At 36.0% G+C, this 24,285-nt stretch overlaps 1 protein-coding gene across 1 annotated transcript in view; it reads right to left on the bottom strand.

The window, feature by feature from the left end:
- LOC121428542 (U3 small nucleolar RNA-associated protein 6 homolog) overlaps positions 1–16,649 on the bottom strand; it is a 30,781-nt gene extending 14,132 nt beyond the window's left edge. The window contains exons 1-11 of the mRNA XM_041625234.1: positions 16,447–16,649; positions 13,408–13,492; positions 13,002–13,043; positions 10,828–10,899; positions 7,783–7,851; positions 6,311–6,374; positions 4,731–4,849; positions 3,884–3,916; positions 3,147–3,273; positions 1,898–1,982; positions 924–994 (exon numbers count right to left, since the gene is read on the bottom strand). Of these exons, the coding sequence (XP_041481168.1) occupies positions 924–994; positions 1,898–1,982; positions 3,147–3,273; positions 3,884–3,916; positions 4,731–4,849; positions 6,311–6,374; positions 7,783–7,851; positions 10,828–10,899; positions 13,002–13,043; positions 13,408–13,492; positions 16,447–16,538 (859 nt within the window). The 5' untranslated portion in view covers positions 16,539–16,649. The remainder of the gene's footprint in view (positions 1–923; positions 995–1,897; positions 1,983–3,146; positions 3,274–3,883; positions 3,917–4,730; positions 4,850–6,310; positions 6,375–7,782; positions 7,852–10,827; positions 10,900–13,001; positions 13,044–13,407; positions 13,493–16,446) is intronic.
- Between the last annotated feature and the right edge of the window lie 7,636 nt (positions 16,650–24,285).

Here is a 24,285-nt window from a genome sequence, read left to right as displayed (position 1 = left end):
CACAAATTTGGAAGATGTAAATAACACACGTTTGCACATTCTGGGGCCCATAACAAAGCTTAGGCTGCCTTAGTAATCACTGTAAAAGAATATCATTACGACCGATTGCATTGACCACAATGTACAATCATTCGTGAAAATAAAGTGTACGATCAATTGGTAACCTTTGTGTTACGGGCCCAGTTCAGAGAAATGCTTTGACTTGGTAAATTATTTGACATACAAAACTTGGTCAACTTCAACAGAGTCTACTCCATCAGATTATCAACTAAAATGTATTCTCCAACAAGACATGAAGCCCATAACACAATGCTTAGCAATCACTGTAGAACATTTTATTTGAGTAATCTCAAAAGTCAAGACTACGATTCATCGCTAATGTTTGTGTAACAAGCCCCTGGTCTGTACTATTTGCTTCTTACACATGAAACTTGGGGTTTTCTTTACTAGATTTGAGGGGCATGCAACATGAGAGAACTCATTCAGATTTGTACTGGCTTAATTTCACACGGTTATCAGCATATATCGATAAGCTGGGGAAAAAAGATCAAAATCATCATTATGAGTCTCTGAATTGCATGCACGTCTCACCCTAACTAGAGATTCTCGGCGGGTCGCGCGGCCGAGCAAATGTATCCCCCAAACCCACCGCGTCATCCGTCATTGCGATATATAGAGCTCATACAGATATTTGACAAATGAATACAATTGTCACGGCAACAATGACCCTTCCCACATCTCTGCTATTTCCACAAAAATTTGCTACCATGGCAACGATGTCTCTGCCCACACCAAAATCGATTTCACGCACCATCTTTGCCCGCATGAGTGCATGCCCATGCGCAAACTATGCGGGAACCACGGTGCGTGCAAGTGTCGACTGAGCTATAGACAGTGAGTGGATCAATATCTAAATTTCTTACCTGAATCTATTAGATGCCTCTTAGCCAGAGCTTTCCAAGTAAGATCATTATCTGGGTGATCCTGTTGAAGGCTGATGAGAAAGAATCAAAGTATAAGTAAATCAAGAGAAAGATGATTTAATTACAGATAACTGTAACAAACACATTTGTACATTTGATTCTTTTGACAGTTTAGTAGGCACCTGAGATAAAACAGGAAAGAAAAAGGATTCGCTTGTATCTCCTCTTGCTTGAGAGAATACAAACATTTAACACAATAGCCTGAATAAAAAACATTATACCTTGCAAGAGGGGGGGGGGTCCTTAAACACAAATGCTAGATATTTTCAGTCTTTTTAGGCATCCCAATAGTCCAGTCTTTTTAGACTTAAGAACTTGCTCAGATTTGTATTGGCTTGACGAATCAAACAAATCATCAGCATCTTCGATAAGATGGGGAAAAAAGATTACAAATCATCACAGCAAGGTTCATATTAATTCTGGGTATATTTTTACAAAACTCCCATCCTGCATTACAATATGGAAGATCAATTTTTTTTGTCAAGATCACAAATAGATTTAAAACAAGTTTTAATAAGAATGAAGAGAAGGGACTAGTAGAAGTATACAAGCTTTGGGAGGGTTCAGGCCAGGGGACATTTCATGGAAGTTGTCATTATCCAGTATGTTACCAAAATAGTGGTCAAACAACCTTGCTTCATGGCCAATCAACACCAAACTAAGTTTTCAGATCTTACATTAAGTCACATCTTGTTAGATGACAAATGCTAATAAAATGCCTCCCAGGCCTAGCAGCTGGAGACTTTTGGAATCTGAGAGAGCATCCTTGGTTAGGAAGTGGTAGCAAATAGTAATACTGGTTTTTATATCTGGTTTAATCCCTGACTGCAGGGAAGGGGTGGCCAGATTCACCTTGCACTCTCAGAAATCACCCTCAAACAGTACAATTAGAAACGAGAGGAATATTTACTTACTCTTCATAGACGGCGTCCTCTAACTCTGAGGTGAAATCAAAACATCGCACAACAGGAATGAAGGAAAGTCTAAATCCAATATCATCTATATGAAGGAAATAATACAAGATATATATAAGGAAGTGGCAATAAAAATGAGATGGAGTGAAGTGGGGTGGTTGAGATTTAGAAAAAGGTGTGACAAAGAAGGAGGAGAGATTGTGCTGCACTCAACCCAGGTGAGGTATATTGGTACCTGGCAGGAATTTATTCCTTGAAATGCGTGTGCGCTGTAATCATAGTAATTACGGCAGCCAAGCTACAGCTGAGGTAATAATATCCAAGTCCTTTGGAAGCGCATAGAGACATTATTCATAATTGTGATATGCGCTATACAAGAACTGTTTATTATTATTATTATTATGAAAAGAAAGATGTGACAGAGAGAGATGGAATTATAGAGGAAGGAGGTATAATATTTGTTATTTTAATGATATGTTTACATATTATAAAGAGCCCCTATAACACAAAGGTGGCCTATCAAGATCATTGTTGCATGCGCATTTCGCTCAGTAGAATGACTCAGAACCAATCAGAATTATTCTTTCAAAGCAGAAATTAATCAATAACCTATGTGTTACGGGGACAGGTTATAAGTTTGATCCATGGACAACACTCTTAACGATTGTGGATTGAGAGAGGCTGTAAACAATGCAACTCAAAATAGATGTTAAACGCTAATCACTGGAATGAAATAAACGATAAAAACTCAATTCTCAAACACCCCTTGTATCCATGTATTGATGGGCTGACTTGTTTACATGCAAATACACTACACACATTTTGGAAGAACTTGTTCAGATTTGTTTTGGCTTTATTTCCATAGATTTTATATCAGCATATATCGATAAGCTGGGGAAAAAAGAATTAACAATCATCATTACAAGTTCTGTGAAAGTCACACTTAAAAGAACTTCCCGGAAAACTTGTAAACCGCTGACAAACGATGTCCTATTATAAACATAATCTGAATCAACAACCAGAAATAAATGCAGTTTGCCAATTAATCACTTCAGTTTTTAAGAGGAACAAGTAGGTCATTAATTTTCTGTTACTTCAAAAATCCCTGACATACATGTATAAGAGCATTCATCATTCTTATCTGAAGTGGAAAGTCATTATCAATATATCTTGAGATGACTGAAATTTACAATAACGAAGTGAAATCAACTTGATCGATCACGAGTCTATATTGCTTGAGCCCACGCACCTGGAATTTCCTTGATGGCGGTGCTATATACACGCCTGGCCAATTCTCCCCTCATGAGGGCGTCCTCCAGTTCTGACTCCTCTGGTTCAATCATGGTTTGTTTCAGTAGAGACATTCTTTTCCTCAGCTAATGGAAATCAACAATACCAGAAAATGAAAAAGTCCATTTAGCAGTTTTTTCCCCCAAATCATTCACATTATAGGGATTTTAACTCACAGAAATATATATTAAGTGAAGAACCTGGCCAGATTTAGGTTGAATGATGGTGATATTATGGTTGCGGGTTTATATCTTCTTTAAGAACTTTTTTATCACAAACCTTAACACATTTCACTTTTTTAAGCACTGCTATCAACATGATAATGGGTTGATAAATTGCATTAAGTTTTGATCATTCAGTTCAAGAACTTGTTCAGATTTGTTTTGGCTTATTTCCATAGATTTGTATCAGCATATATCGATAAGCTGGGGAAAAAAGATTATCATCATCATCATCACAAGTCCTTCATATGAATTGCACAGTACTTTCAAACTTTGCTACGAAAGCTTCAACATTTTAAAATCACTAATAAAACAAGTTCAAAATACTACCAAGGCATAATAAAAGAACCCACTAAAACCAGCAATATACAAACCATGTATCTTTTGTTTGAAATATTAGGGATTTTATGTATTTATATATGTATTCATGTTTCGTTTGTAGATTTTTATTGAAATATCCAAGATGATAACATACCTTGTCAGCATGAAGGAGTTCCATTCTGAAATACTGCAAGGAAAATGTACGCATGGAAAAAAGAAGTCAATTTTCAAAGATATACCCAGAAATATTAAGCCATTATAAACACACAAAATAAACTGTGTGTGTGCCATCAACTTGAAAAACAGGTAAATAACACAATGACACAGTAAGTTATGCTGATATATCAACGCAACATAAAATGAACATTGTGAGCTTGTTCAGATTTGTACTGGCTTTTGATAGCGAGTTTATCAGCATATATCGATAAGCTGGGGAAAAAAGTAATCATCATCACAACAAGCTCAACAACAAAACATAAGTCAACACATTCATATTTACAATAATGTATTTCACGTACTACCAAGTTTCTTTGTATTTTTACAACTAGTACGATTCTTCATTCCATGCCTTGAACTTGTACTAGCTTCAGTGATGAAAATTTTTCACTGGCAAAAAGAAGCTGCTGAAAACTGCTTATCTAATAAAACAGAGCCAATGGAGTAAATTAAAAAGTCAAATGGGGCCTAAGCTTTCGATCCTAGCAGAATCTTCGTCCGAGGAAAAAATTTAAAAAAAGGGAAGTTAGTGTAAGTTAGGCCAATGAAAGACCTCAAGCCAAGAGGGATTAATTTTTTTTTCCACTGAGAGCACATTATACATGCAATCTCATAAAGCTACAGACCACTTTCTATGTTATGAGGATGAATATTACCCAAACTTACTGCCTAGAATTTAACAATTTCCCTTATGCCAAATGATCCACATTTCATTTTTCATGTAGGAGTTGGGGAAAGAATCACAATGATTGAATTATCTATAAGTGTATTCATTCATAACTGACCTCTGTCCAGAGTTTCTGAACCTTTGGATGATGTCGGAGAGAGCGGAGGAAGAGCGCTCGAGCATTTTCTCCAGAATTGTTCTCTTCCAGCTGGAACTTGGCAGCCATGATCCACAGACCTAGGGCATGATATCAAGATCAAGAAAAAATGTGAAAATACATTAAAAACAATTATCATCTATATAGCGTGTTTTAGCCATACATTAAAAATGCGTATTTTGGTCTGCATCAATTGCCTGTGCAGTATCAGAGCGTATCCCTAGAATGACCGAAATCCGAATATCCCATAGGCTCCTTAACAAAATTTGCTATTGAATATGAAAGCATATTCAACAGTATAGTGCACATGCGCCAACGCATGAAATATACAATGCGTACAACAATGAAAGCAATGAGATGCGCAGCATAAGAGCACAACACTCGATTATGTCATAATGAACTACATGCAGGTCGCATGTCAACGACCAAATTTGATTATGAAGTGATGATGCCATTATGTGATAAGTGATATTATTATTATGCATTATGGGTCATAAACCTAGCAAGACATGAGAATTTAACATGGAGCTACATGCATTAAGGCTACTGGCTCATATGCCCTGTCAGAGCAATAATGGAATGAAAGAGAAGTTGCACAAAATTGTTCAGATTTGTACTGGCTTAGTTTCACACGGTTATCAGCATCTATCGATAAGCTGGGGAAAAAAGATCAAAATCATCACCACAACTTTGCAACAACTCTCTACATCCAGTAAAGAATGTTTTACTACGTACACAGTTTTTGGAGCAATTTGAGACTAGAGCAAGACAAATCAGAAAAATGTTCAATGAACAGAATGTGGAGGTCTGTGTTGTAGAAAGAACTCCTTACGTCAAAGACAATACACTTATAGATTCTGCACCTGTTTATATGGAGAGCCATGTGTGGGGGTGAGGGGGGATATCATATCATAAAATCATTTAATTGGGCCTTAAGTGCTGCTAATTTAATTTTATGCAGTGAGGAAAACTTAAATTCTCCACGCATAGTTGATGTTAGAAAGTGCATACATAGAAATAAACTGTTAAGTAAATATGGGATTCAACATTTAATGCCAGCTGTGGTAACGATTTCAAAATGGGTTCGTACAGAATCCAATGAAATGACCCCCAAAGTGTCTGTTTGTATAAAAAAAAAATATGTGCCAAAGGATTCTGGAAGAAATTGTAAAATTGCTGAGAAATTAGCAAATAAGCACGGGATTCGGGTCAAGCATCGGGCCGACATTCAAAGCAATAATACACTGTCCCATGTGCGCTTATCTGTGTTGGTGATCTTCAGTGTGAACATTTTTCGGCGTAGATTTCAAGATTTCACAAAGTTCAGTTTATGTAACTGTACCAGATCTAGATTCTCAATGATATAATGACAATTCAGCCTGGTTTACAGATTTTCTTGTGAAATCAGTGTTTACTGCAACTACTTTCATTTATCTTTAAACTTAAGATCCACTTTGCTTTGTTTTCAATTAATTGCAAGTATGTTTCTATGTCACCCAATCAGATATTAGAAAACAAAAGAAAAAAGAACTAAATAATACCTGGATTATTAGAGTGAATCTTCAACATTCTGGTGTACAGTCTATTCATCTCCAAATATCGGCCCTGACATAAAACAAAAAATAATAAGACACTACATGAAATGAAACATGAATTTTACTCAATTATTTTTTTCCATATCCATAAGTTTCTGGATTAAATTGTTTTTCTTTGTGTTTATTTTTCCAACTGATAGCAGAACCATATAGACTAAAAAGGCCATAAGCAGAAAAGACACAATTTTGTTTTCCTCACAATCTCAGTTTGAAATTAAGGTAAAATTACAAAGTGCCACATGTGGAACAAAAATTCAGAAGTTTTTAATTTACCAGCAACCATTGTACAAAGAAACTGCAAAACGATCAGGGATGTCAACTATCTATCAAAATGGTAATTTCATAATTGCAAATGCAAATTTTTATGCCATGGGACTCGGGCTCCACAAGACAACGCCTATAATGGATTTAAAACCGAATGATTTTTATGAACTGATTGCATGGATAAATATCAGGGAATAGTCATGGCTACCAATTGGATTAGCACTTTTGAGTCAAAAGAAAAAAAAAAGATCTCAACTCTGTTCTCTACAGTCCTATGTAATAACTCTGCTACACTGGAAGACTTTTTGTGTAAAACTTTAAAATAAGGGGGAATAAATGCAATGTGATATCAGGAAAATCATTCAATGAATGTACTTATATAATTAGAAAAAATATCAATATCATGACTAATCTCTAAACTTAAAGGACAAGTCCACCCCAACAATAAGTTGATTTGAATAAAAAGAGAAAAATCCAACAAGCATAACACTGAAAATTTTTATCAAAATCGAATGTGAAGTTAAGAAAGTTATGACATTTTAAATTTTCGCTTAATTCCACAAGAGTTATATGCACACCCTGGTCTGTATGCAAATGAAGAGACTGATGACGTCATCCACTCACTATTTCTTTTGTATTTTATTATAGGAAATATGAAATATTCTAATTTTTTCCTCTTTGTCAAGTGATACGATTACTTCCTCCCTGAACAAGTGGAATTAGCATTATTTAATACTATATGGTTCAGTCAAATTGGTCCTCATTGTCAAATCTATAAAAAATGATATATTGTATAATTCAAACAATAAAAAAACAAAGTAGCGAGTGACGGACATCCTCGACTGACTCACCGAGTTGTACATATCACTGTTTTGTGAAAAATAAGCAAAACTTTAGAATGTCATAACTTTCTTATTTTACATCCGATTTTGATGAAATTTTCAGCACTATGCTAGTTTGAATTTTCTCTATTTATTCAAGTCAGCATTTTCCTGGGATGGACTTGACCTTTACTGTTTCATGGCATCGATTCTTACTGACAGAAGAAAACCACAGCATAAATTCTGTTGGAGATTTGTTGTTTCCAATTGTTCGATCACAGATAGAAATACGAGAGTATGTCTTTCTTTGTGAAACTTGGCCAAATGTCTTACCCATTTCTTGCAGAATTGTAGATGGGACATCCACACCTTGAGGTCTTCTGGAAATTTGGTGCATGCTCTCTGGACCAAGAAAGAAATTTAGATTAAAATTTTATGGATGTGAGTTTACTGCAAATACAAATGAAACAGTTTATGCCTGGTATTCACGACTTGTGGGAGCGTGTTATAATGTATAACATACAAGAATGTACTAGCAACTTCAAATGACAAGCAACTGTTTAATTCAAATCAGCCCCCAACAAAATGATTTTATCAATGAATAACAAGTAGATATGACATGGATGATTTTCAGTTTTAAGTGCCGAGAACGGCGCTATGGAACACCAAGCACAACACTAAAGTTTAAATGAAGCTGGTGAAGGATCAACTTCTAAGAGTAGATTATGTCATATCTATGGTAGTTCACGCTAATTGAAGTACTATACTTAGTATTCAATGTTGTCGGCCAAACCAAATACCATGGTTTACAGTGCGTATAAAAAAAACGGGACACTTTTGAACCTTAGGTTTCCCTTAAAGATAAATTCCAGTTTTGGTAACGATCTCAGATTGACTTTTGACAGAATCTAATATAATGACCACACAAGTGTCTGTATGAATAAAAAATATGTGCCAAAGGATTTTTGAAGAAATTGTGTAATTGCTGAGAAATAAGCAAAATAAGCACGGAATCGGTCACTTCCGTTAGGTCTTTATTCCAGCAATATTAATACACTGTCCCACGTGTGCCTATCTGTGTTGGTGATCTTCAGTGTGAACATTTTTCAGCGTAGATTTCAAGATTTCACAAAGTTCGGTTTATGTAACTGTACCAGATCTAGATCATCGATGATATTCTGACAATTAGGGGAAGGCGGGGTAAGTTGAGCATAGGGGCAAGTTGAGCCACCAGCCCCAGGCCAATAATGAATGAGTCAGACATTGTGGTGGTGTCATGTATTGATGACCCATAGCATAACCCCTAACCCCACCATATTGTTTTCAACTTTGAAACAAAAAGTAGTTTTTTAGAGGGAAAAATATGAAATTCAGCCAAAAAAGTAAAAAAGAGTGTGAAATAGATAAGTGCTTTATAAACACACGTCTTTAAATATAATTAAGACATGATAACAACATTATTAGTCCAGGTATGGATCTTCATTCTTGTCATAGTCTTTTATATGATGGATGCATAATAAATGTGTGGATACAAAATTATCGCACTAAGTTCAGACTGGGATAAGTTGAGCCAAACAGCATGGGGCAAGTTGAGCCATGGTAATTCCTATGGTAATGTATCTTAAAAAACAAACAAACCTTAAAAATCGATTGAAATGCTGGCTGAAAGGAGCAAATTTGCATGACTGCTCTTTTCCTTTTAAAGGATGTAAGTATTTATTGAGAATTAGCAAGTGAAAATTGACATGCTGGTTCTCCTCATATACATTTTGTACGTAGTTTTTGTGGCTCAACTTACCCCAGAAGGTGGCTCAAACTTACCCCATATATGGGGCAAGTTGAGCCATTTGACATCGTTTTTTTCAAAGGTCACGATGACTTTCAGTGTGGGGATAGAAAGTTATATATAGGTGGAAAATATTTCAGAAGAATTGACTTTCAAGGCAAGGTACTTATTTCGACAAGATTATTAATCATATCAATTCTAACATGCAAAAAGCAAAAACTGTCACAACTTACCCCGCCTTCCCCTAACCCTAAAAAGACTGGGGGGGCTGATTCAGCCCCCCCTCGACATTTTTCGCGATAAATCCGCCGCTGACTTTTTACTTTCAAGTCTCGCGCAACTTTTGAGACCAAAATTGTCACCCCCTGGTACGCCGTTCGGAAATTACACATTTCGTAAGTGCATGCAGACCCTAAATTACTAAAAAATGTGAATTTGTGTACAAATCCAATGCAAATAGTGTTTTTAGCCAAAATTCATAAATGTATCATTATTTTTCCTTTTACTGCTTAAAATCAATTAATTTTATCTTTTTTATGGTCCAAATAAAGTCCCGGACTATTTCCATTGAAAAAACAAAAAACAAAAAGTTGAAAAACAAAGAAATACATAAGAAATTTAGAAAAAAATAGAATACATAAGAAAATAAATGTGATGTTGAAATTTTTTTAAAATAAATTTGATCAGATGCCTATCTAGAGTATGTGAAACAAAAATTAGCATTTCAGGGGCATTATTTTATTAATCACAGCAAACTTATGATTTTACACATAAATTAGCATAATTAATGAAACACAAGATTTTTTGCAGAATTTGATGTTATAGTTTTGTAGATATTGCCATGGGTAACGTGCGTGCCAATTTTCGTCGCGATCGACGGCCGAGATCATAAGGGGGGGGGGGGCTGGTTCAGCCCCCCCCCCCCCCGTCTTCTTAGGCATCGAAATAGCCCAGTCTATTTAGGGTTAAGCCTGGTTTTACAGACTTTCTCATGAAATCAGTGTTTACTGCAACTACTGGCATTTCTCTTTAACTTCATCATAAACGTTAACTCAGTGATTTTTCTTTCATATCACATTATTACACTTGTAAACTACTGGGGCCCGTCTCAATTGCAACTATGGAAAGCCAGCAAAGTCAACATATAAGAAGCATGTTTGTTCCCAAAAAAACTAGATATCAACAATTCATTGATTTCATGACAATTTGGTGAGTTCTTCGTTGACATTTTGCACATTTTCCTGCTGAAAAAATTATGACACAGATGAATTTCCATGCTCTGAGTGATTGTATCGATCGTAACTCTTTAAAGGACAAGTCCACCCCAACAAAAAGTTGATTTGAAAAAAGGTAAAAATTGAAATATTGTATTATTCACACAATAAAAAACAAAAGAAATAGTGAGGGATGGACATCATCGACTCCCTCATTTGCATATAAGCGAAATTTAAAAATATCATAACTTTACTATTTTACATCCGATTTCGATGAAATTTGCAGCGTTATGTTTGTTTGATATTTCTTTATCAATTCAAATCAACTATTTTCTGGGGTGAACTTGACCTTTAAATGAGGGCCAAGGAAACACATACCCTAAAAAAACGATGGATGCGCGTGATGATGGCATTCTCTATTTCTTCCCTCTTGTGAAAGTAGTTGTTCCTCTAGGGAGAAAGAAAGTAAACAATTGTCGAAATAGAATAAAAAGACAATATTATCATGTCTCTCACTGACCTCAAAACAGTTTGGGTTTGAAAAGAAGTGTAATTTCAACGTAAGAAAGAAAAAAAAGGCAGTGAAGTAGCATTTACCATAAGAATGTGAAATTATCATGTAGCACATCATTTTTTCAGCACCGAAATGTCAACAAATTCAGATCCTTTTCTTTTAAATTCATAAAGATTGGAAGGTCTATTGCTAGACAATGATCAAATGGGGGGGGTGTGAGTCTATATTTATTTAAGATCTTATTTTTTGCAGATATGTCAAAATATGAAACAAAGCAAAAGCAAGTTATCATGATCAGGATACAAAAGAGGGCAAGCATCTTTCCACATTCATTTCAAACAAACTCTACATCAGGGCTTGACATCAGCAGTGGCCCGGTAGCCTGGGGCAACCTAAATTGAGAGCCAGGCCAACAAATTTCCATAAAAGCTTACACTTGGTGGCCCAGTCAGGCTACCAAACTTTTGATAAATTGTAATGTTTTCTATTGTTTTAGGGCCACCCAAAATATGAAATTGATAATTTTGGTGAACCGATTGGGCCATCAAGCAAAAAAATATTAGTATGGAGCCTTGCTCTCTATGATAAAAGTTTTATATGGTATGATCTTGTGGATAACATTCCAGGCAAAAAGTGTTGTACTCCTCTATCTCTCCTTCCTTATTTTTTCACTTCTGTTTCTCTTTTCACTAATACTAGCCAATTTTTTATAAAGCGCTTTTCCCAGAATGGCCCAAAGCGCGTTTCAGCATATTATTATCCCGGTCATTGGATTCATTTAAATTCCTTGCATTCGTCGCAGCCACATTATGGCACTGACAAAATCAAACATACAATATCTTTCGCATCCTACCGGGTACCCATTTAGCACCTGGGTCGAGAGTGGCAAAGTGTGGATTAACGCCTTGCCAAAGGAAGCTATGCCACGGTGGGATCGAATACACGACCCTGTATTTACAAGGCGAGAGTCAGAACCACTACACCACAGCTATTTCACTACATGTAATTCAAGTGTATTTGATGTATGTAAAAATTATATCAATAGTTTATGAGGACTTCCAAATGACTTTTATTTCCCTATCAAGTACAACAAAATCTAGAATATGAAAGTTGTGACAGAAAGATGTTTCAAATTATCAATAAACCATTTCGTAGTTACTTCATGGGCAATTTGTGTCAAATGACCTGTCATTTATTTCATAATGATAGGCAGATTTCAAAGCAGATTATGTAAGGAAGCTTATATACTGTATAAGCTGTTATTTTCGCGGGGGTTTTATTTTTGCGTTTTTCGCGAATTGCCGATCGGCTGCGAATTTAACACAAGAAAATATTAACACGTGAATTAGTTAGTGCCAATATCCCCAACAACAAAGTTTTTCTATTGAAAACATCCTGTGTAGTGAAAAGAATGAGATATGCATCTCAATATGTACAAAAAAAAAGGTTTAGAAAGTAGATAGTGATTCAAAAAGTTAGCTAAAATTTCACTTTTTTTATTTCTCAAACAAAATCTGAGCCTAAACTATTTTCAGATCTAAAGGTACAAAAAGTTACATTTTGTAACAGTTTTTACAGGCACATATTTATGTACAAAACACACGTCAGCAAGGGGACTATGAGGAGCATAGTTTTGCACATGATTAGCACTAGTTTTCACATCTTCCGATCACGAATTTAACAACCCGCGAAAATGTCGGGACCCCCACGATTCGCGAAAAATTCTGTACACGAAAATAACAGCTTGTACAGTAGCAGGATGAAGTCAAGGAACTGAATAGACCAGGTGACTAGAATACCACACCAATGACCACAGCTATTTGTTGCATTTCTACTTTGAATGCAGTAGCATGTTATTATAACAATGCACTTGGCCAACTGTGAAATACCAGTCACTTGTGGACATATTGTTTTTTGTTGATCTTATGAAAAACACAATTCAAAAGAATGAATAATAAAGACATTAAAATTGGTGCTTATCTCATTGAATATTAAACCCTTTTCATTTAATTCATAATTTCTTTACTGTTACACCTACCTCTCTTCGTTTCTTGATCAGTGCCAAGATGTTGATTTCATACTGGATAAAAAAGGAGGAAAATCATGGAGTTCCATTAATAAAAAAAAAAATTAAATCAAAACAATTTTACAAGCTAGAATCATTGCATAATTGTATTAACTCAAAGAGGCTTTAAAAAAATTGCCAGGAATTTTGAATTCAAGTTTGAGTTTTGAACAAAATCAGCCTTTGAAAAAAAAATTAAATGGCTACTTGATACTGGAGTAGAAATTCACATGATGGACCTTTAATGACATACTAGTTAATCAAATGACGAGCACAATTTCAGAACATATTTTCTTTTGTATCAACTAACTTTGTTCATAAAGTTTTGTAAAGATTAGAAATAGAATATGATCAATGGTACCATACTCTACTCTCACACCTGTATGTATCTCAGGAAATCCTCTTTCCTTTTCTTCAGTCTTCCTAGACGGTATTCATGAGCAGTCCTCTTCTTCACGATTGCTCTGCAAAAAAAAAAAGCACGGGAAACATGAATTTAAAAATATCAAAATTGTGCACGTAGAGCTACACCTCGAAATGCTATAAAGTACTATATTTGTAATATCCTGAAGCCTTTCCCACATTTATACAGATCTCTGTAAGCGAATGGCAACACAACTAAAAAAATCTTTCCACTGGAGTGAGTACCACCTACTTAAGAAAAATTTGTGAAAAATGATTGTTACATGGATAAAACTGTTAATCATGAAGAGCACACAGACTTGAGGAGATTGATTTATCTTACCTTTTCAAAACTTCTAGCGCCAATGAGCCCCCCCCCCCTCCACACGAAGGCCATGGTGACACCTAATTTACACGAAGCTGTGATTAACATGAAATGGCTTGATTTTCCTTCTGTTAATCATCATCATGCCTGGGAAAAGTGTGGAGAAACAAGTGTTTCACGAAATATGAAATGTAATCCACTTTCATGATAAAAAATTGGTAAAGAAATGCTGGCTAAGTCTGAAATAAATGCTTGTTTACATAGAATGTCCTTGGATCCAAATGGCACAAAAAGATTAAAGTTGTATTAAGAAATCCCAGGTGGCAGCATGGCAGGGACGTGTCCCCCTACCCAAAATAGTAGGGGGGACACAATATCTCCCTACTATTTTTGGTATTTTATGATGGAAAGAAACAGAGTAACTCCACACCATTCAAAATCGAAATAAAACAAAACATGTATTTTGGACGAGCGAGATATGACCTTACTTTTTGTGTGATAACTTTTTTTTTTACTTGCCCAGTTGTCAAATTTTAATAATTTGGTCGAAATAACCTTACATTTGGAATAACCTTTTCTTTGCTTGCCTTGTTAAAGGACAAGTTCACCTGAACAAAATGTTGATTTGAATAAAAAGAGAAAAATCCAACAAGCATAACACTGAAAATTTCATCAATTCATCAAAATTTTTAAGTTTCGCTTATTTTTCACAAAACAGTTACAATGTATATTAACATCCTTGTTGGTATGCAAATGAGACTGATGACATCACTCACTATTTCTTTTGTATTTTATTATGTGAAATATGAAATGTTCCAATTTTCTCCCTGTTGTCGTGTAAAACAATCATTAATTCTTCCCTGAACATTTGCAATTAGCATTGTTTGATACTATATGGTCAATCAAGTTGGTCCTTATTGTCAAATCTGTAGAAAATGAAATATTTCAATTCAAAAAATAAAAAACAAAAGAAATAGTGAGGGACATCATTGACTGTCTCATTTGCATGTCACTGAGTTGTGCATATCACTGTTTTGTGAAAAATAAGCAAAACTTTAAAATGTCATAACTTTATTTTACATCCGATTTTGATGAAATTTTCAGCATAATGCTTGTTTGATTTTTCTCTTTTTATTCAAATCAACATTTTTCTGGGGTGGACTTGACCCTTGAATTTTACAGCCCCTGGCATGCCTCACAGTGGCAAATTGTATAGAACCGATAGCAGTGCGTTCAATGCTAGCGAGCGTGTACATTTTGCTTATTACATGACGTCATCCAGCCACTGCCGAGATCCAATTTATGAATGAAAATATAGTAAGCATGCGCAGTGCAAGCCTTCCATCTCGGCTAAGTTACAAAGCCCGACACAGTATTCAACCAAAATTTAACAAATAAATGAGGTAGCAGACCTTCATTTTTGAGGAACGCAATTGCGCTGGCGCTCCTACCGCGCTCCTAAAAAAATAAGAGCAAAAAAATCACGCTCCTAAAGAAAAAAAAAATTTTTTTTTTGGCTAAAATTTCACATTTTACATCTTTAAATCCATGAAATGGCCATCTGTTTTCCATAATTCCTTGAAATTATTTTGATTTAGTTGAAACTATCAGAAAAATGAATATTCACCTCTTCCCCCGAGAGCAAAAAATCATGCTCCTTAAAAAAAAAGATTTTTTTTTTTTAGCAGGAGCATGATAGTGATCAATGTTCAGTAGAGGCGCACGGCCAATATTGGAGACTGTCTCCAATGTGGGAAATTATCTCCAATATCAGAGACTTTTGTAAAGAATTTGGGTATCCAATTTCAGAGACAGTCTCCAGTTTTGGAGACCACTTTCCTTTGTTTACATTTGCGGCAAAAGGATTACCTTGGCGGCAAATAAAAATGTGATAAGCAGATTCCTCATGACAAATTACCCCTTTTCACCGTCTACTTTAAAAATTCACCGTCTACTTTTGTTTTGATAAGGATTTTTGTTGTCAATCACACACAAAACAAATGGGCTTCTGACCTCAGTGAGACAAAATTTTGGGTGGAAAAAATCATGCGTTTGTTGGTGTTGTTTCTTTTGTCCTTTTGCAAAGCAAGTCTCCAATGTGGGAGATTGTCTCCCCTATTGGAGAGAGTCTCCCATATTGGCCGTGCGCCTCTACTGATGTTTTGTGAACGTTGCCTTGAATTTTACAGCCAGGTCTAGTTTCACTACAGATAATAGCTACACAGCTATTGCATAAAAAAACTAAAATACACGTACCGGTAGGCCTAATCGGTATTGACTAGGCTATTTTTTAAATGATTTGAGCTCCTCAGTCAGCATGGTCAGAGAGAGCGATTCTGAGCCGGAGCTCAATTGAGTTCCTCAAAAAAAATAAGGTTAACCATGTTAACTGGTTAAGGAGAGCGATTTATAAATTATTGAGCTCCACGAAATTATAAACAAGAAGGACTGAGGTAGGTATTTATTTTACTAGCGATTTCCCCTCAAGTAACGGAATACCGGGCGCTTTACCATTCCGAGTCCGACTGTCCCTAGTTTTTTGGCGTGCGCGTGGTGCATGGTGGCTGGCGATGGGCCGGTCGCCAGGTCTGGCTGCGGGCCCGCCGCAGCTGCGGGGATGAGTGTTTCGAGCTTTCGTTGAATCGTTGGGCCTATGACTCTGAGTCTTGTAGGCCTAACTTGGTTACTTACTTAATTTCAGCTTTTGTAAAGAGTCCAACGCGTTCAAGCTGCTCTAACTCCGCTAGTGTTTCTTCGATATTTTGATGAACGAATTCCGCCATATTGCTTCCCAAAAACTCAAATGTCAGCACAGTAAATGAAGTTTAAGACTTAAATTAATACCGGTACGTACGTGGTGTCCGTTGTAAAGCCGCTGCGACGCCACGTGGAATAACTTGTGCATGCACTTTTGAAGAATCGTCTAGAAATCTAAAATCAGCTCGTCCTAAAAGGCCTATCGATGGGGGCGGGATCGGTATTAAATACTCCGGTCATCGAGTGTATTTTCATTGATTGATTGATTTTATTTGGCAAGTCTTCATCCGGTGTTACCAAATACTAATACAGTAGCATTAAGAACATATATGGTTTAAACAGATAAAGAAAAATCAGACAAACATAAGAATAAAGATTTCATCAAAATCCGACAAGGAATATCAAAGTTATTGCATATTAAGGGTATTATTCCGGTGAAACAGTTTTAAGCATGTCTTCATTAATATCAATGAGCTAACTGATGATGTCATATTCCCACTTGTTTTTTTAATTATCTATTAGCTTTATTCAATATTTTACCTTCAAGAACCAAAAATAGTTGAATTGACAACTGATTTAGTCCATTAGATATTCTGTGCTGCATCTTATTTCATTATAAGGGAGACATATCATTCACAATCTTTTGGTATGAAAAAAATCAAAGAATTTTGATTCCGTGTAATAACACAAGAAACAGGATAGTGGGGATGTGACATCTTCAACCCACATGGGCGGAAATCCCAGAGGGGACAGAGGGACGTGTTCCCCCTACCAAAAATAGTAGGGTGACAATATCAAATGTCCCCCTACTATTTTTGGTCTTTCATGATGGAGAAAAATACATCACTTCACAATCGAAATAATAGGGTTTTGTATTTTGGACTAAATGACTTTACATTTTGGGTGAAAACCTTTTTTTTTTTTGGGGGGGGGCTTTTCAAATTTTGTTAGGGTTAAAATGACCTTACATTTACAGTGGCTACCTTCTTTTTTTTTTGCTTGTCAAATTTTACAGGGCCTGTCCCCCTACCTTTGGGACAGATTTCCGCCCATGTCAACCCACCTATTAAATATTCATGACGACATGCATATCACCATTTCCATAAAATATTGCTAAACTTTAGAATTAAATAACTTAACTATTTGTGATCACATTTTCATTATTTTTTTTCAATTTTGACAAAAGGTATTTCATATATTTTTTTTCAGCCCGGAGTACCCCCAAAACAAGCTGCGTATCTGAATAAACTTGCGTGCGCGTGTTAAAGAGTTAAACTTATAGCATCTGGGCATTCTAAATAAATCTTTTATTATAAAAATCAATAATGCGAGCGCGAGCAGAAAATATGTGATATTCCGATCTGAAAAAGGGTGAATTTAAACACTATTTTAAGTACTCTGTCGGAAAATTGTATAGAGGGGGGGGGGGGGTTCTATACAAAACGTCGTTCATTTTGATTACATTTCTGTCATTCATCATACCTACAACTAGCTTTCCAGGAGGTGCTGCCTATGGAAAATAATACATGCAGCACCCAAAAATTTTGGAGGTGCTTCACCCCAGCATCCCCGCTTCCCAGGGCCATGTCTCCCAGACAGAAATTAACTACGTTGGACAAAAACTAAAGCTTAAAAAAATATATATTAATAATCTGGGCGTTCACTTCCCCTACATTTTAAGGGGCAAGCCCAGTAGGCTTATCATTCACAGAATACATTCTCCCAGACAGAAATTACCTACATTTTACAAATACAAAAAAAATAAATAAAAAAAATGATAATCTCTCTATACTTTAAGGGACAAGCCCAGTAGGCTCATTATTCACAGGAATCATCTCTCAGACAGAAATTAACTACATTGGAAAAAACAACTAAAACATAAAAATAATAAAAATCTGTCTGGGCGTTCCGTTTCTCGACACTTTAAGGGGCAAGGCCAGTAGGCTCATTATTCACAGGAAACAATTTCCTAGACAGAAATTAACTACTTTTACAAAAACTGAAAATAAAAATAAAATATCTCATAGGGTGCTCCATTTTCCTACACTTTAAGGGGTAAGCCCATTATATAGGCTCCTCATTGACAGGATACCATATCATACACTCATACATGTCATAGACAGACATTAACTACATTTTACTAATACAAAAAAAATAAAAAAATGATAATCTCTCTATAATTTAAGGGGCAAGCCCAGTAGGCTCATTATTCCCAGGAACCATCTCTCAGACAGAAAAAAACAACTAAAGCTTAAAAAAATAATAAAAATCTGTCTGGGCATTCCGTTCTCATACACTTTAAGGTGCAAGCCCAGTCTACTCATTCACAGGATACCATCTCCCAGACAGAAATGAACTACATTGGAAAAAACTAACGCTTAAAAAAAAATAATCTGTCTGGGCGTTCGATTCTCCCACACTTTAAGGGGCAAGCCCAGTAGGCTCATCATTCACAGGATACCATCTCCCAGACAGAAATTAACTACATTGGAAAAAAAATAGAAAAAATAATAATAATCTGTCAGGGCGTTCCGTTCTCCTACACTTTAAGGGACAAGCCCCGTAGACTGATCATTGACAGGATACAATATCCCAGACAGAAATCAACTACATTTTACAAATACAAATAAAAAATAAAAATGATAATCTCTCTATACTTTAAGGGGCAAGCCCAATAGGCTCATCATTCACAGGATACCATCTCCCAGAGAAAAATGAAATACATTGGAAAAAACTAAAACTTAAAAAAAAAATTATCTGTCTGGGCGTTCGGTTCTCCTACACTATAAGGGACAAGCCCAGTAGGCTCATTATTCACAGGATACCATCTCCCAGACAGAAATTAACTACATTGGAAAAAAAAAATAGAAAAAATAATAATAATCTGTCAGGACGTTCCGTTCTCCTACACGTTAAGAGGCAAGCCAGATAGGCTCATCATTCACAGGATGCCTTCTCCCTGAGAGAAATTAACAACATTCTTACAAATAGCCCCCCAAAATAAAAAAAAAATGAAAATCTGTTTCGGCAATCCGTTCTCCTACGCTTTCAGGGGCAATCCCCGTAGACGCATCATTGACAGGACACATATCCCAGAAAGAAATTAACTACATTTTACGAAAACTCAAAATAAAAAAGAATGATCTGATAGGGTGCACCATTCTCCTACACTTTAAGGGACATTCAAGCCCAGTATATATAGGCTACTCATTGACAGGATACCATCTCATTCAGTACATGTTATAGGAAGAAATTAACTACATTTTACAAATACAAAAAACGAGAATCTGTCTGGGCGTTCCGTTCTCCTACACTTAAAGGGTAAAGCCCAGTAAGCTATCTCCCAGACAGAAATTAACTAAAATTTACAAAAACTCAAAATAAAAATAAAATAAATGATAGGGTGCTCCATTCTTCTACACTTTACCAGGCAAGCGCAGTAGCCTCTTCATTCTCAGGATACCATCTCCCAGACAGAAATTAACTACACTGGAAAAAAAATAATAATACTCTGTCTGGGCGTTCCGTTCTCCATACACTTTATGGGGCAAGCCCAGTAGGCTCATCATTCACAGGATCCCTTCTCCATGTAAGAAATTTAATACATTGGAAATAACTAAAACTTTAAAAAAATTAATAATGCTCTGTCTGGGCGTTCCTTACTCCTACTCTTTAAGGGGAAAGCCCAATGGGCTCATCATTCACAGGATAGGCCTACCTTCTCCATGACAGAAATTGAATACGTTGTTACAATATATATATATATATATATATATATATAGTGTGTGAAAGAAATGGATGAAGAGAACAAAGGTAGGCGTAGCTTAAATCAAGGTTCCCCAGAGCTATCTACCTTTTTGGAAAAAATGGTGATACCGAAACAATGTCTCTGCCGAAAATCGAACCCGGGTCCCCAGCTTTGACGTCGGTGCCTTTTACTAACTTCAAGGGGCAAGCCCACTAGGATCGTCATTCACTAGATACCTTCTCCCAGACAGAAATTAACTACCCTATTACAATTATTACTATACATCAAGAATATAATCATACTCTGTCTGTGCAATCCGTTCTCCTACACTTTAAGGGGCAAGCCCATCAGCAGGCTCATCATTTACAGGATACCTTCTCCTAGACAAAAATTAAATACATTTTCCCAATACTCAAAATACTCAAAAAATAATGATAATCTCTAATTGGCGTTCCGTTCTCCTACGCTTTAAGGGGCAAGCCCAGTAGGCTCATCATTTACCATGTTTACAGGATACCATCTCCCAGACAGAAATTAACTACATTTTACAAACACTCGCAATAAAAAAATTTGATAGGGCGTTCCATTCTCCTACACTTTAAGGGGCAAGCCCAGTAGGCTCATTATTCACAGGTTACCTTCTCCCAGACAGAAATTAACTACATTGGAACAAAAAACTGAAACTTAAAATAAATAATGATAACTGTCTGGGTGTTCCGTTCTCTTACACTTTAAGGGGAAAGCCCAGTAGGCTCATCATTCACAGGATACCATCTCCCAGACAAAAATAAACTACATTGAAAAAACTAAACTTAATTTAAAAAAAATAATAATCTGTCTGGGCGTTCAGTTTTCCTACATTTTAAGGGGCAAGCCCAGTAGGCTTATCATTCACAGGATACCATCTCCCAGACAGAAATTAACTACATTGGAACAAAAACTAAAACTTAAATTAAAAAAAATATAATAATCTGTCTGGACGTTCTGTTCTCCTACACTTTAAGGGGCAAGCCCAGTAGGATCATTATTCACAGGATCCCTTCTCCGAGACAGAAATTAACTACACTCTTACAATTACTATACATCAAGAACATAATCATAATCTGTCTGGGCGTTCCGTTCTCCTACACTTTAAGGGGCAATCCCAGTAGGCTCATTATTCACAGGATACCATCGCCCAGACAGAAATTAACTACATTGAAAAAAAAATAAATGAAACTTTAAAAAGTTCATTATAATCTGTCTGGACGTTCCGTTCTCCTACACTCTTTAAGGGACAAGCCCAGTATTTAGGCTCCTTATTGACAGGAAACCATCGCATACATGTCATGATCAGAAATTAACTGCATTTTCCAAATACAAAAAAAAATGATAATATGTCTACACCTTAAGGGGCGTTGTGGCGTGCGCCTGTAATCCAAGCTGTGGGGAAGTTACAAATTCGGGTTTGGTCACGTCTTTCGGATGGTGACGATAAAGGTCGGTCCCAGACGTAAATAATCATATCTGATTGATACACGTCTGACAAAACTCAAATACACACACACACACGGCAAGCCCAGAAGGCTCATTATTCCCAAGAACCATCTCTCAGACAGAAATTAACTACATTAAAAAAAAATGAAACTTGAAAAAATAAATCTGTCTGGGCGTTCCGTTCTCCAAGCCCATTAGGCTCATCATTCACAGGACATTTTCTCCTAGACAGAAATTAACTACATTGAAAAGAAAAACAACTAAAACTTAAAAGAAAAAAAATATGTCTGGGCGTTCCGTTCTCCTACATTTTAAGGGGCAAGCCCTGTAGGCTCATCATTCCCAGGATACCATCTCCCAGACAGAAATTAACTACACACACAAAAAAAGTTCCATTCTCTGACACTTTAATGGGCCAACCCAGTAGGCTCATTATTCACAGGATACAATCCCCCAGACAGAAATTAACTACATTTTACAACAACTCAAAATAAAAATAAAATATCTGATAGGGCGTTCCATTCTCCTACACTTGAAGGAGAAGCCCACTATTTAGGCTCCTCATTGACAGGATACGATCTCATACATGTCATTAACAGAAACTAACTACATTTTACAAATAGAAAAAAAAGGATAATCCGTCTACACCTTAAGAGGCAAGCCCATGCAGTAGGCTCATTATTCCCAGGAACCATCTCTGAGACAGAGATTAACTACATTTTACAACAACTCAAAATAAAAATAAAATAGTTGATACGGCGTTCCATTCCATTACACTAAATGTGGATATATTTATCTACTACACCTGAGGGGCTCTCAAACTACGACCCGCAGAGCTTCTCAATCCGGCCCGCGAGACTCAGCTGGGTTTTTAAAATCACTTTTAAGTCACAATATGAAACATAGCTCAATATGATTACATTGTGTATCCGTAATAAAAGTAATGGCAGTCAAACAAATTTCACTTTTAAAGTTTAGTGGAGTATTTTCTGTCTGTTCGATCTACTTTCTTATTAGATGACCAGCCTGTTCTCACCATGTTTGGACCTACATAGGTGCGAAAGTGCATATTCCACAATGAACATTTCAAAGAACTAACTCATACCGAAGCACCTTGTCTTTTGACCAGTGAACATTTGCACCACTGCTTTCATCTGGTAATTTCACCTTTTTTGCCAAGGTTCAAGCAACTTGTTGCTGACGGTGTCACTTTTGCCACTGAAAGTGATTAGGAGACTGACACCCTTATGAGTCTACAACAGACATGCTCTATTATTCAATCTACTATTCTATCTACTACTACAAAAATATTGATACTTCAAGACATTATCTGTCCCCCAATTATACCAGGTATATGTATAGGTACAATCTAAATTTCTTTTAACAAAGTACTAAAATTTTATTATTTAGATATTGACTCTCGCTGTATTTTCAAAACTTTTCTAAATTTGCCTGCGTTCCATATGAAACTGTTATAAATTTGTTGGATTAAATGCTCCCAGAGAGCAAGAGAACATCTAGGACCCCGTATTGCGCTTCGCGCACATTTTTTAAAATCATCTTCACCCTGGCCCTTTCAGGTTTACTTTGAGTCTCATCTGGCCCTTCACAGAAAAAGTTTGAGAACCCCTGTACTACACCAACAAATAGTTTCATGATTCTTTGAAGAAAAAAAGAAGGAATGAAAATTGTTTCAATGTCATTAACTGACATTATATGTTAATAATTAGTAACTCTTGGAAAATGTTATCACCGTGGTGTCCATGCATTGTTTTCTACTACTACTACTACTACTACTACTACTACTACTACTACTACTACTACTACTACTACTACTACTACTACTACAATAATAATAATAATACTACACCGGTACTATTCCGGCTACTAGTAACTATTATCAAACATTGTATCTATTTTATCCGTTGTGATTACTAATGTATGATCAGGGTTATTGTAATTATTATAAAATCATAATTATTTTACAACTCATTATTTTGGCGACAGCAACGGACTCAACCTACAGGGCACACGAGTGTAATTCATCTGCGCGCAATGCATGCCGGACAGGCGTAAGTAAAGATCACATGACTTTGTTGATTAAAATAATTCATTAAAAATAGATCAAATGTTTGTATATCAAAAGAAAAACGATAGACATAATGCTATGTTCATACTCTTTCATAATCAAGGCGTTTGGGAAGGTTAGACTGCATTTTTGTATTTCATTTTAATCATTATTACCCACAATGCAGTTCTGGTTTTTCTGGCGATGAACTGGCCGAAATTATGGTTAGTCTTATTTCAGGCCATTTAACTTTTGATTGAGCTGGGCAAGTACCTGATTAACATATCAAGTCTTAATGCACTGTTAATTGTGACTAATGTCAGTGAATTAAAGCAAAATCTATCGAGGGATTGATTTTTAATGATTTTTTGATGAGCTATGATATAACCATAGAGATATATACTTAATAACGCTAGAGGGCGTACTTCGTCAAATCGCTGTGATTACGCGGAGACCGGCCGCCATTACTCGATAGGTCTTC

This window comes from Lytechinus variegatus, chromosome 15 (assembly GCF_018143015.1).
Source record: "Lytechinus variegatus isolate NC3 chromosome 15, Lvar_3.0, whole genome shotgun sequence".
Classification (NCBI taxonomy): domain Eukaryota; kingdom Metazoa; phylum Echinodermata; class Echinoidea; order Temnopleuroida; family Toxopneustidae; genus Lytechinus; species Lytechinus variegatus.
This window is presented reverse-complemented; position numbering and strand designations above follow the sequence as displayed.